We start from the raw sequence: 13,465 nt of genomic DNA on the forward strand, positions 1-13,465 counted from the left end.
TGGTGTGGGGGCTGCAGCGGAGCAGGCTCACCTGAGGAGTTGCGCAGGAAGCTGCCACCCTGGCTGACGACGGGGATGCTGGGCAGTGAGGGCCTGTTGACCCGCTTCCTCAAGGCAGTACCAGCGCTCTCTCTGCGTGCGTTGCTCGTGCTGGGGAAAATGGAAACTGTCCCATTGACAGGTGGTGGGCCAAAGCCTGCAGAGACTGAAAAGAAGCTTGTAAGTGGAGAGTGCTGGACAGGGTCGCTATGGGCTTGGAAAGGGCTAGAAATCTTCTGGAGCTGGGTAACATCCCTTTGTTGTCCCGAACAACTCCAAGCATAACAGTTGCACACTAACGCGGGCCAGTGATCACAGAATCATAGAATCATAGAATAGTTTGGGTTGGAAGAGACCTTTAAAGGTCATCTAGTCCAACCTCCCTGCTATGGGCAGGGACACCTTCCACTAGACCAGGTTGCTCAAGAGCCCCATCCAACCTGACTTTGAACACCTCCAATGATGGGACAACTTCTCTGGGCAACCTGTTCCAGTGTTTCACCACCCTCATCGTAAAAAATTTCTTCCTTATATCGTTTAAATCTACCCTTTTTTAGTTTAAAACCAAATGCAGTGATGCTTTCCCTAAGAAATGAGGAAAACTCAGTACTGCTTTTCTTTTGCTTTCCTGTTTCAGAGGCTGGATAGGGAAGTTACATTTCTGGGGCTCCCACCTCAGCACTCCTCACAGGTACTTCACAAAATAATAGCAAGAAAAAGAGCAGATAACCTTGTCCAATGTCCTTAGGCTGGGTGCTGACTCTTTAAGTTCCCTGCCGCTGCACTCATAGTAGCGCGTGCAGCAGTACAATTGGAGCCTGTCAGCTGCAATTAAGTCAGTAATGCTGCTTGCTCGTGTGGGTAAAACATAAGCATTGGCTAAGGGCTCCAGCATGGCTCTGCAATGCAAGCTCCTCAGCAGGGAGTGGTGAGAGCAGGATAATCTGTCCTATCATGCGAGCAAGACCTTTTGTGTTTTAATTAGAAATAGTTTAATTTTGTTTCTTCCAGGTTGCACCTTGGTTGAAAAACATTCTTTTGGACTCACCCATTCACCTTTCCTGGAGGCTACTCTCAGTTGGAGAGTCTGAAGCCCCAGTGTAGTTTGCAAGACAGGATTATCTAGTCTGAAAGACTTTATAGGAGAAGGGGGGAAGGTGATATTCTGTGGCTGATTTAGTGTGGGCCACAGGCAAGACACTTCATGCCTCTGTATTTTTCTTTGGAAAGCAGAAATAAATCCTGTTTGAACTCCCACTCAGATGCAAGTGTAACAGCCTTCCAGTCTGATGTCATAGACATTTGCAACACTATGCAAAGAGCAAGCAAGTGAACAAAAAGGCCCACAACTATAGCAACCACTTACTTTCTTCAGCTGCATCCCCAGGGTCAACACTCTGTGTAGGGAGCTGTAAGGACTTTTCGTTTTCTCTCTCTTTCTCCCTCTCTCTCCGCAAAAGCTCCATCTCTCTCATTCGCTTCTGGTGTATTTTCTTCTGAGCTGACTTGGACAAGGTAACATGGATCTAGTTGCAATGGAAACACATCATGGAGCATAAAGAGAGATACACAAATCATTCCTCATCAGGAACACAGTGGTAGAGTGTCATCGTCTTTAATGCAGCTCCATATACATTCCAATAGTTTCAGAAGAATTCCTCTTTTCCTCACCTTGGCATACAATTACACCCACTGATGTATAACACTTCATTGCCATAACCTTCCGCTGGTCCAAGATACTGTTTCTCAATCTATGTCAGGAAGCCCTGCTTGAACCAAGAGAGTCATAGGAGTGCTCCAAGACATATGAAGAGCTCACATTACCAGTGATCAGTAAGTTCAGTTCCTACAGGCCAGGGCAGGGGAATAAAAACCATCTGCAATAACCAGCAATGAGAGGTAATTTGCTGTTTCTTAACACTCGCAGCCAGTAATTGCAGCTGCTTCTCACTTCCTTGCTTCTGAAGGACTCAGCTGCTCTCTGAGAACACAAGTCCAAAAAAGGACTCGTTGAAAAGAAGTTTGAGAAACATTGGTCTTAATGAATAGAAAAATTGAGAATGAGAGGGCTGTGAGACATAACAAGAAAGGTAACCAAGGAAAAGCAAGCTCTCCCATATTATTTTGCAGTCTTGCTTACACTCAACATTACAATCTTTGCTTCTGTGCTTCCGAGCGTGCACTTTGCACATGTTCACTGATATGTAACTTGCTCTGCCATTCAGATCTGCTCTAAATTGGCTTTCGTACATAAATAATGCTTCTTGTGTAACCTCAGCACCATCTCCCAACCAGTGACTTCTGCACCAGTGAAAATACTCAAGCAATTGCTCTATAGCTGTCAAATGTATTCCCAAGAGAATCCGCTCCCCAAGAGAGGAAGATTATGTTTTTCAGTGACATTTTGTGCTAAGCACTGAACAGTCACTGAAAATGAAGCCTGCTCACCCCTTTCCTTAGCCCTTACCCTTCCATTGCTGTCCTTCGAGTCGTCATCACTCAGAAGGCAAGGGCTCCCGAGATGATCCATCTCCTTGGCCTGGCTGAGTGGGAGGCCCATTAACCGGGGCACAGGTTCACATAAATGTCCAGCAGATTTCACGCCACCACCAACACTATGCTGGAGAACAGGCAAGACAGGTTCCAGAGTCCGGAGCTCTGACAAGACACAGATATAGATTGTGGATGGGAACAGCAAGGAACATGTCACCTCTCCAGACAGATGGCGTACTACCATATTGCACTGGCAGCAGAGATGACATTACTCTGTTGGCCATCAGACTTAAACCTGCTGCATGATAAAGGCCTCAGCCCTTAGCTTCTGGTGAGCAGCTGTGTTTGACAGAGAAGAGCAGAGAGAAAGAGATTGCCCTTGCCAAAAAGATTCTTATCTGTTCCTATCCATTTTGATTTTAGTAAACATTGTCTTCTTCCCAGTTACTAAAAGAACTTCTGGTTTTTAATAGCTATATGCCTTTGTAGAGGTAAGAATCAACATTTCCTCCTCTTTGCTGGAATATTTTAGAGGGCATTTAAAGAAAAGCTTAGGATTGTTAGAGTGTTACCAGAAACAGAATTGTGTTCTTGAAGCTAGAGAATTCATTTTCCCTAAGGAGTTTCATTCTAAATTGTAGCAGATCAGCCAACTTTCTGGGCAGCCTGACTAAAGGCTGATTTTCTTAATGGGAATAGCACAGTGCAGCTCTTTCTGAAATACTCTCCAACAGAGTTGTTAAAACTCAGAGAACTAATCATTCCTTACATGGCTTCAGAGATGATAAAATCATGTGATAGCCAAGCAGTAAAAAAGGAATAATTTTCTTAAATCAGGATTTTTTCCCCTGCAGAATGGTCAAGTCAATAACAAAAGAGAGAAAGAGAGATGGTTTAACGATATAGCTCATTTCTAGTCCAGAATGTATCCAGCAAAAATGTCACCTTACTTACTCAGCAATACTTCTCCCTAGTTGCATTCAGCATCCTAGCCACATATCAGCAATAAAGGAATCATTCCAATGAGGCATGCGCATTATTTGGCAGAACTAATGCTGAGCTGAGGGACCAGCAGATCTTATCCCTTTTTCTGCATCAGCAAAATTTATTGTTAAATTCTCATCTCTCCTATCGCTACAAACCCACAGATGGCAAAGGGACAGCAACGGTGTCATCGAGGTTTTCAGCTTAAAAGTGTTGGCTGACACAGATGCACCAGACACCGCATTCTGTCTTGTGGAACTCTTATTACTAGTGATAATGCAAGGGGGGGAGGGAGGAGAAGCCAGTAGGCATCTCCTACCCCAGCCTCAGTTTGCAATACTGACACATGCAGATAGAGTAGGGGAAGAGATTTGTAATCATAAACCTAGCATATGTGGTTTGAGGTAAATGAGTTGCAAAAAGGGAACCTCAGTTCATTACTCAGCATTTAATTTAGTCTTGTGCTTTAAGAGGACAGAAAGCTCAGATCCTGCACAGGCTGGATCCTTTTTTTTTAAGTCTCTTTCTCTGTAAATGGAAAATTCACAAGGACTTCCTATCACATAAGGTTTCACTATCTCTCCCAGTGCAAAAACAGGCAATGTTGATGAGTCTACTTCAGATCTCAAAGGGTTCAGTTCAGAAACTGCTCCAAGGGAAGGTTTTCTCCTTCAAGTGTAGGAGGAAGGAGTGGGAACGTTTCTTATTTCATGCAAAATGACTTGTTTTTCTCTAATCTTTGTGACATTAAAGAGCGTGGAGGGAGATAAAAGGTATGAGCATGAGGTAGAAGAACGTTTTCCTTTCCTGCTGTGCATTTCCGGGGCCCCAAGGTACCCCTCCAGTTCCTGCCATTCATAACCCCATGCTGGAGTCATTTACGCTGGATCACCAGAGCACATTTCCCAGTGACTGGGCTCTGGGGGAGCCATCTGAGCATGTCAAGGAATTGAAAAAAGTTACAGAATGGTTTTCGACCAAACTTGCACAGTGCCACCCATGGCACCCATGGTCAGGACTCCTATGTTCATTTTAGGGCAGTCATGCCCTGTACCTACCTAGAGATTTAAGGGTCTTCTCTTCACTTCTGCTGCCTGATCTTGGCCTTAAGAAAATTGAGGATAAAAGAACATATGAGAAGATAGAAAGAGAAGGGGGATAGCATTAAAGGAGGCAAACTTTCTTAGCATGGTCATTTTGATGATGGAGGAGATGCAACCCATAAAACCAACAATATGCAAAGCTGATTAATTGCCATTAAACTTTCAGTTGCTGGAGTCACAGAGAGCTCATCAAGCTCCAGATGAAACACAGGAGTCACTCCTCAATTTGGGCCTTAACTATCCAATTCTGCTGTCTCCTTTTGAAGCTAAGTGGCTCTCACTGTTAGATACATCCTTTCTGAATCAGCAAGAGATGTTAAGCCAGTCATAAGGCTGTACTGAGGGCAGCTGCCTTTATACTGCTGTAGAAGCCTAACTTTGCCTGGTCGTGACTTCAACTGATGACAGTATCTTGTTACACACAGTAATACCACTGCTGTCTCCTGAGAACAATACTACATCTCTCTGCTCTTTCAAGAAGAAAGAAGGTTTGTCCAACTCAACTGGTAGGTAAGTATATTCAGATTGCACTTTAAAAGCCATGTTGAAGCTTTTAAATTGGAACTGTATTTCTATGACTCCTTATTTATTGTTACAACTAGGATAAGGTTGACAGCTAGATTTCCACACGCATACCCAAGCAAATATCTTTCCATCAGTTACAGCTCTGTAACTGTTCTCTAGCACCTTGCCCCCTTTGATCTTAAAACCATATGTAAATATTAAACATCTATAGGATTATACATCTATAAACCGAGATTTATCTGGGCTCTCATTTCACAGTGAAGGCCCGGACACAGAGAATTTAAGACTGACAGCAGCAACTGAATTTGTAGACAGCTCTACAATAGCCAATAATTGCCCTAACATATTCTTGCAGGTACAGATACTGGCAGCCAAAGATCACGCGCAAAACCAGATGCTGTATTCAGATCCATGCAATACAGTTCCCAAATGGCACCACAAAGATTACAGAATGAATCAGTATCAGAGTAGAGCAGAGGACCTGCTTTTAAGGTGCTCTTCAGTCCTGCCTCCTCCTCCCCCCGCCACCCCTGCTTTTAGAGTGTATGATGCTGGTTTTGACATTGTGCTGGATCGTTGTAAATATGCAAAATGATGAATGTACAGAAGTTTGCATGAATATATTGGAGACCTGACAGTGGAAAATAATCTCACGAGACAAGAAGTGCGAGGTGAATGGCATATCGGAGAAACAGACACCTTGGCTTACCTCATCTCCAGGGCCTCTTGGAAAACCAGGTGCTGAGAGTTTGCAAGAGGCACTGCAGCGCTGCCAGGATCCCCATCAGATGGTCTCGCTGACTTGGGGATAGGGGGAATCAAAGCCACTCCCAGTGACTTCTTCCCATCCCCACCACTGCAATACAAGGGCAGCAGGGAAGCCTGGAAACAGTAAAATGCAGTGCTCAGCTCGAGCATCCAGCCTTCCCCCTTTGATGCCACGAGAAGTTTAGCCATGCTCTTAGCTAGGACTTGGCAGGAAAAGAAAAGTCAAACTGATGGAGTAGCTTGGTCTAGGATGGGCAATGGAAACGGAAGTGGTGAGGGAGAGACCGTGTCCCACGCTGTTGCCAACTTCCTCCCCTCGCTCACCTCTGTGACAGTGGCTGCATTCCCACCTGGCATCTGTCTGCTTGGCATAAGGATGTTCTGGTGTGCCATTGCCTCTATTAGCCTTTCTGATGGTATGGGAATGGGTTTAGATCACTATCATCTCACTGGCCCTAAAGCACCTACCAGCCATTGCTGAACTCCAGCCAAGTCTCCACAAAGTCATTTTGTACTCTGACAAGACCTGCTTTTCTCAAGCCCATAATTTTTTCTGTTTCTGCCCTTCCTACATTCCCCCACCAGCCTTTCGGCCCAGATGCTAATGTGCTCTCTGGATGCTCAGTGCTCTCCAGGACCCACACAGTTCATCATTTCAGGCTCACTGTCACGTATTAAGTTCAGCAGAGCTCCCTACCCTGCTGCCCTGTGTAAGGTCTCTGCCTGCTGAAACTACTTGAGGGTCCCCATGCCACAGCTAGGAAGGGGGATGGAGGGAACGGGGGCAGATGCACACCCTTCCTTAGTATCCCATCATTCTTGTCATAGCTAAAGAGCCAAATCAGGACCTGTTCAAACTCCAGTGAAACCAACAAAGTTAATGTCAGGGATACATTTGGCCCTGTATCTGCAAGGCTGAAATCAAGTACACTTTATTTACTGATTATCCTGTTTACAAAAGCTGTTATTCATCTGCCTTCTCCTGCCTGCCACAGCAAAACCAAAACAACTGCAGCTTCTGTCCCTTCTGCAAAGGCAATTGAGTGGATGGGGTCTGGACTCCATTCCCCAAGGCCAGAATTGCTACTTCCCGTCACTTACCCCTGGGCACACCCATGGAAGAGGATGAAGCTGCACAGGGGCCGCTGAACTCTGGAAATATTATTAGAGACAACTGTGCAGAAGGACATGGCTGTACAACTCAAAAGCTGAGACAACCTAAAGTTGAATTTGCAGGACTGCCTGCTCCAGCAAACATCTTTTTCCACCTAAACCAGACAGAGCTGATATAAAAAGCCACCAAGACATCAGTGTGTCTGCAACAGTAACCACAACGTACAGATGGTTCACAGATACGTGTATTTTACTAACTGTAGAAGGATATGCTTGACCAGATTAGACACATTTAGTTGCTCCGACTGGTTGCTCGTGTTTTCTCAGTCATAAAACAAAGCAGGAGCCACCAGAGAGCACAGAAACTATTTAAAGCCCTCTTCTCCTATTGATATATGCTGAGGACATGAAGTCTGCAGTACGCACATTGCAAAGAAAGCCTGAAGCGCAATGTCCAGCTGAGCTCTTCCTTGGCTCAGCTGCTTCCCTGGGCTTGCACCACAGGGAAAGAAGATCTCAGAGCTCTGCCTACAGGAAGTAAACTGAGGATCACACGTGGTTTGGCTTGTTTTCCTTACTTTATATCCTTTTCCCTCTGACATCAGCTCCTTGTTATTCCCATCACTGTCATCACAGCCTGTGCCGTCTTCCCCATGCTCCTGCTCTCCGTCGCTCACCCTGCTGGGCTCTGAGGAAGGAAGGCTGTTCTGGATGGGAGGCACAGGGTTGGAGGTTACCAGGAGCCTCTGGGAAGCTGACCTGGAAACTACTGTCTTCAGGGTCACCCCCGCAGGGTCACTGCAGTCAGTCAGGCCTGCAAAGCAAACACACAAAGCATAGTAGAAGCAGCACTGCAAACTTAAAGCACCTGAAGCTACATATTTCATTGGACAGATTTCTTGGAAACGTCTAAATAACTGAACGGGGAAACATGCTCATGCTGGCAGCCACTTGAAGCAGGCCAGTGGACAACCTATCCACTTCCACAAAGCCACCAGAGGAACACCCTGGTCCTCTGGGCTCCTGTCAGACAACAGGCCCACAGACGTGTGCTTACCCAGAATATGTCACCTGCACATATGCCCTCCTGCTCCTCTCCCTGCCCTGCAGTTGTACACCCCTACAGCAACAGGAGGGCTACGCAGGGGACTGAGAGCAGGGAAGGTTATTGCGGGGGGGGGGGGGCACATGCAAGGGAGAATGTGCACTGGGAACGTGCGCTAGCTCTCTAGGCTGGGAAAAGACCCTTCTTCCCACAGGAGAGCATGCAGGCTCCCACCTTACCTCTCTGTGAGGCTAACAGATCCTCAGACATCCTCCTCGTCTTCAGCTTGTCCTTGTTCTGAATGGTCTCTGGGGCAGCGCTGCTCACCTCCCTCTCTCGGGGGTCCTGGGTCAAGGCTTGGTGAGAAAGGTGGGAGAGATCACCTCCACCCCCAGCGCTGAGGTCGTGCACACTAGCCTTGCTGACCCAGCCATCCAGGGGAGAGATGGCTTTTGGGTATGGAGGTTTCTCAACTCCATCTCCATCCCATAAACTAGACTGCTTCTTCATGTGGGTTGTTAAGATGGACTGAAAAGAAGCTGTAGATCAGGTAAAAGGGAAGAAGTGAGTTAGTTGACCTCACACCTTTACAATCAACCCATTTAATGAGTGAGGGCATTCAAGGTTTTTTTAATCATTCAGAAGATCAGTTTGTTTTTATTTTTCATAAAACTAGCATCAGTTTAATTCTTCTGAACAGGATTGAGATAGCAAGCCAGGAGAGAGACCTTGAAGGCCCCACTGGTAAGAGGGGAAAAAAGATTCCCATTTCAGGACTTGGCTTCTGTGAACACTACCAGAAAAGACCCACATGGTGCTAGTGGTATTTCTGGAAAGCAGAAAGACATCTCAGCAAGAGATGACCTTGCCAGTGTTTCTACAGCAGACCTTGCCAGTGTTTCTACAGCACCATCCCATCCTTAAGGTCAGATCTGATGGGCAAGCAGAGGAAGAACTGGGAATTTACCTATGGCAAGACCACACATTGATAGCAAGGATAGAAACAGAACTCACATCTCATTACCATGTTGGGCCACAGTCCCTGTCCTGGCTGGTAGTAATAGTGATTTGGCTACTGTTGATGAAGGAGAAAGCATAATGAACTAATGACAGAGAGATGTGATGCCATGCCCCCACTGGAGGAGGGCAGGATCATCTACAGCTCTCTGTCAGCCACCTACTCTGACACAGAGCCAGCACATGAGGACTGACCTCCAAAGACCATTTCTCCCTGAAATCAGGGTGGTTTTTTTTTCATTTGGCTGAGGCCACCATTGCATATTCAACCCCTTTCCATCCTCACCTTCTTCTTCAGCGGTCCAGCTGCTGCCACAAAACTGCAAGTTTGAATCAATGCTCCCACCTCGCAGAGCTGTGTATCTGGGTTTGAATTTGGGAATGCTCCCACAGTAGACAGCAACTGAGGCATGGTACTTAGCTTTAAAATAAGGACAATACAAATGACTCAGATTCGCAGCATTTGATATGGTGAGGAAAAAACAGACACCCCTTCTCCACAGAAGACTAACACACCAGTAGTGACCTGCAGTCCTGGCCTCTGCAATGGTCTGTTGGACCTCACATTATTCCACTTGGTGAGGCACTTGCATTCTAGCACTTTGACAGCTGAACATTCTACAAAAGTGCATGTGTTTTGCTAATTGCCTATCCACGACTACAGGATTTCTTTCCTCTCCTTTCAAAGGGTAGGCAACCCACAATGGTCTCTAGAATTTGACAATGTCTAGTAAGTAGATGCTTTCCAAAGCTAGTTTGAAAGTCCTTTGTTTCTGTAATTCCCACTCAATTTTGGGTTGGGTTTTGTTGGGGTTTTTTATTTCTCTTCACAACAAAGAAAGTACTAGGACACAATTAATCACCAGGTGTTACAACTAAAAGAAGGTTTGCACTCTGCATTGGAAGTTCCCAACATTCAGTGGGCTTGTTTGATTACTGTATCTGTAGGATGAGAATTGTCCAACCAAACATTTTCTCCTTTGTTCTGCTTCACTGTGACAGGGGTTTATTCTCTGCTTTCTTTACCGCAGACACACCCAAAACCAACATAAACATGGCCTGCCTCAAAAAATTTCTGATCTTGGCTCTTCCTGAAAATTCAAAACTACACACAGTGTGTTTCCCTGCCCCTTGTCCTGGCCAATATCTTCCCCATGACCCAGCCTCTAAGGCTGGGCTCTCACTTTTACAGCATGTAGAATAGCTGCTGCACTCTCCGGCATCTCCGGGGTCTCGTGATCAGCGCTTTGAATGCAGCTTTTGTACACGCTCTGCCTCCCTGAGCCGAGCAGCATTCCTGGGCACCGGCACTGCCGCTGCAGGCGAACATCCTCCAGGCAAAGGCTGCAGGAACGGGATTGCAACAAGCCCTGGCTGAAGAAGTCTCCAGTCTGCTGCAGCCCTTTACCTGCTGTGAAATCATCTTGTGTTGCCATGGCGGGGGGGATGATGGGCTCTTTGCCCCTCTTGAGACTCTACTCGATGTGCTGCCGGTCGCTGGGCCTGATACAGCTGCTGGTGGGTTCCCCTGCAGCATCAGGAACCTGCATGGAAAAATAACACTGCTAGTGCAAGTGACAGCCAGCAATCCCTGGCATTGCCCTGCCTACAGGGGCTCCTGCGTACAAAACTGCTCAAGTCAGGTGGTGTAAAAAACCGTAAAAATATATTCAAGCTATGCATTTTCCACATTCTGTCAAAATCATGGCCACGAAGTCCAAATGCTGGAGGAAGACTGCTGTTGGCATAATGGGGGAAGGTAACTCCACCCCAGCAGCTGCTCTCCCCATGGCTGTATGGAAACAGCAGCAGAGGCAAGTATCTTGCCGCACCCACTGCTGTTGGACCCAGCGCAGTGCGTTGGAGTTGTTCCCACCGAACTCAGCGCTGCCGCTGCAGCAGGAGCATCGTTTCACACATTTGATAACAAAGAGCTGTAATGTCACACTGGACTTGCCCCAAGAACAACCGAAAAAATGAAGGGTTCCTTAATCTTATTAGCCCATTTCTTATGGCCTAAGTGAGAGGTAAGAGGGGATTTTGCAGAGCACACCTTAGGATAAGAGGTCAGGATAGTAAGCCAGCAGTAGAATTCCTATAAACGTCAGTGAGTACAGAAGGATGTCAATGTGAACTGCTTTTGAAAATCCATTCATAGGTGCCTCTAAAGCTCTGCAAACAGAGTGACTATCACATGGTAGCAAAGTGCAGCCAGAAGGATCAATCACAGACACAGTTCAGTTAGTTAAATTATTACGGAAGGAAAAATGCCTCTGCACTCGATGGAAGAAGCAAAGGCAGGTCCCTATTAATGTGTTCTGCAAGCTTAAAACAAATAACAAAGAATGCCTGTACAAGGACTTTAGGTACCCTACTATCAATCAAACTTACAATCAGATAAAATGGTATCCTCAAGCAAATTTCAATAGAAATTGTTCATATTGCAGCAAGGCCCTGTACTGCTCCACCCCCTGCCCAAGAGATTTAACTCTGCTCAAGAGCTGTCAAAGCATTCATCTGGAGTAAAGTAAGTGATTTCAGAAAGGCTGGAGTTAGCTGAGACAGTTAACCCACTTCTGGCTTTCACCCTTTTTGTTAGTCTAGATAAATCCACAGAGACAGCTTAAGGTCAAGGAATGAAGGTGCTTAGAGGGTTTTTAGAGCCTAATTCCCATTACTTTCAATGAAAGACAGGCGCTAAATACCCTTAAAAATACAAATACAAAGTCTGTTTGGACTGTGTACTTTAAAACAAGGAATGGAGGTATCATTGTGAGTGGGACTAGGCCATAAAGCAGGGATTAAGGTATATTTTCTTTAGTCTCATTGTATAGGATGAATATCTAAGAAATATGCCAGTGGCAATTTTGGCTGGTTAAGATCACCTCCTAAATGAAGCTGAGCATGCCCCATTGCTTAAGGTATTAAAAATGCCTGAGAGAAAGCAGTAAGAACCAGAAATGAGTGTATCCTGTAGCTAGGATAGAAGGCTGCCTCTGCCACTGACTTACCCTGTAACACAAAGCCAGGGTCTCCATGTCTCAGTTTTGTTCCTCTGCCAGGCCGTCCTACCTAAATGCTAGCATGCTGTAAAGTGTAGTTAGGAAGGGCATTACTTATGGCACCTCCATGGCCCCTAAAGCCTTAATTGCCTAAATTCAGGGCATAGTTCCTAATTCAGGCCAGCTACATGATATGGAAAACCCCAGATGTACAGCTATGTAAGGCCACCCCTTTCTCCCTTCCACCGAAACCACTGTAACTGGAAAAATAATGGCAGAGCAATTTGCCTGCAGCCTGGGGGAAGCGCTGGGCATGGAGGATTCGTCTTCTGCCACTGCTGATAGGAGCATGGAAAACAAGCTGGTGCCATTCTCTGTACAGAGGAGAACAGTGGCAGTGGTTCACTGCTGAGTGAAAAAAAGCGTTAGAAAATGGCTTTCTGAAGAGGAAAAAATGGAACACAGCTGCATTTGAATAGCTCCAGGCCCTGGTGATGTTTCAGTAGACAGTAACTGTACTCCTTGTCATCCTTCTGCTGGGTTAATCGAAAAGAAATGCATCCTCTGGGATTTTCAGCTCCTTTGGATCATTAGCACTCAGTAAATGAAAACAGGGATTATTTAATGCTATCATTACTTTCTTTCCCAACTAACAAGCTATTTCTCTGGTGGCTTCCCAACATAGCAAACATACAGTATCGTTATGTGAAACATGCTGATGCCAACAACCCTACAGAACCCATCAGGATTGGAGCCACTGTGGAGGTTGAACCCAATATCTCACCAGCCAGAAGCTTGTTGTGAGGATAAAATGACATTGGAGGGATGACAGTTGTTTGGGGTTTTTTTGGCCAGTGGATTTCAGCTTACAGCTTCATGCATCTGTATGACGTTTTTATGTAGAGTAAAAAGCCATCGCCCAGTGGAACTGGGCAGTTTCCCCAGGCCTGTGGGAGAATCACGAGGCAGTTGCCTGTGCTACTAATTGCATCTCTCCCCACTTTTCTAAGTTCTTGGTGTCAAAGCCACTTAGGTTAGACACACAGCTCACAAGAAGTGCACAATGATCCAAGTGAGATTACACATCCAAAATCTGTTTTCTCTTGCCATTGAACTTACTGTTTTGAGGAATTTCTGAACCAGCAAACTTGCTTCCTCAAATATTTACTGTGCATGGCAAGGAGAACAGACAAAAGATGTAACATGAAAAGCATCACCCACGTGATGCTCTTTTTACAAGTTCTGCTCTGAGCTTTCATTTGGAAGATCTTAAAAGTTCAATGCCCCTATCAAAAGCTCCTGCAATGACTGCTTCTCAAAAGAGCAGGGCTGCTCAACCATGAAACAAGAGTTACCACAAGCAGCAGCTTACTCAG

The 13,465-nt window shown here is 45.8% G+C and overlaps 1 protein-coding gene across 1 annotated transcript in view; it reads right to left on the reverse strand.

Moving 5' to 3' along the window:
• FAM179A (family with sequence similarity 179, member A) overlaps nucleotides 1–10,523 on the reverse strand; it is a 32,425-nt gene extending 21,902 nt beyond the window's left edge. The window contains exons 1-9 of the mRNA XM_009573016.1: nucleotides 10,496–10,523; nucleotides 9,374–9,508; nucleotides 8,310–8,519; nucleotides 7,604–7,839; nucleotides 5,854–6,026; nucleotides 4,575–4,621; nucleotides 2,507–2,697; nucleotides 1,406–1,565; nucleotides 32–196 (exon numbers count right to left, since the gene is read on the reverse strand). Coding sequence (XP_009571311.1) covers nucleotides 32–196; nucleotides 1,406–1,565; nucleotides 2,507–2,697; nucleotides 4,575–4,621; nucleotides 5,854–6,026; nucleotides 7,604–7,839; nucleotides 8,310–8,519; nucleotides 9,374–9,508; nucleotides 10,496–10,523 — 1,345 coding nt within the window. The remainder of the gene's footprint in view (nucleotides 1–31; nucleotides 197–1,405; nucleotides 1,566–2,506; nucleotides 2,698–4,574; nucleotides 4,622–5,853; nucleotides 6,027–7,603; nucleotides 7,840–8,309; nucleotides 8,520–9,373; nucleotides 9,509–10,495) is intronic.
• Between the last annotated feature and the right edge of the window lie 2,942 nt (nucleotides 10,524–13,465).

This window comes from Fulmarus glacialis, unplaced genomic scaffold (assembly GCF_000690835.1).
Source record: "Fulmarus glacialis isolate BGI_N327 unplaced genomic scaffold, ASM69083v1 scaffold3770, whole genome shotgun sequence".
In the NCBI taxonomy this organism is placed as follows: Eukaryota; Metazoa; Chordata; class Aves; order Procellariiformes; family Procellariidae; genus Fulmarus; species Fulmarus glacialis.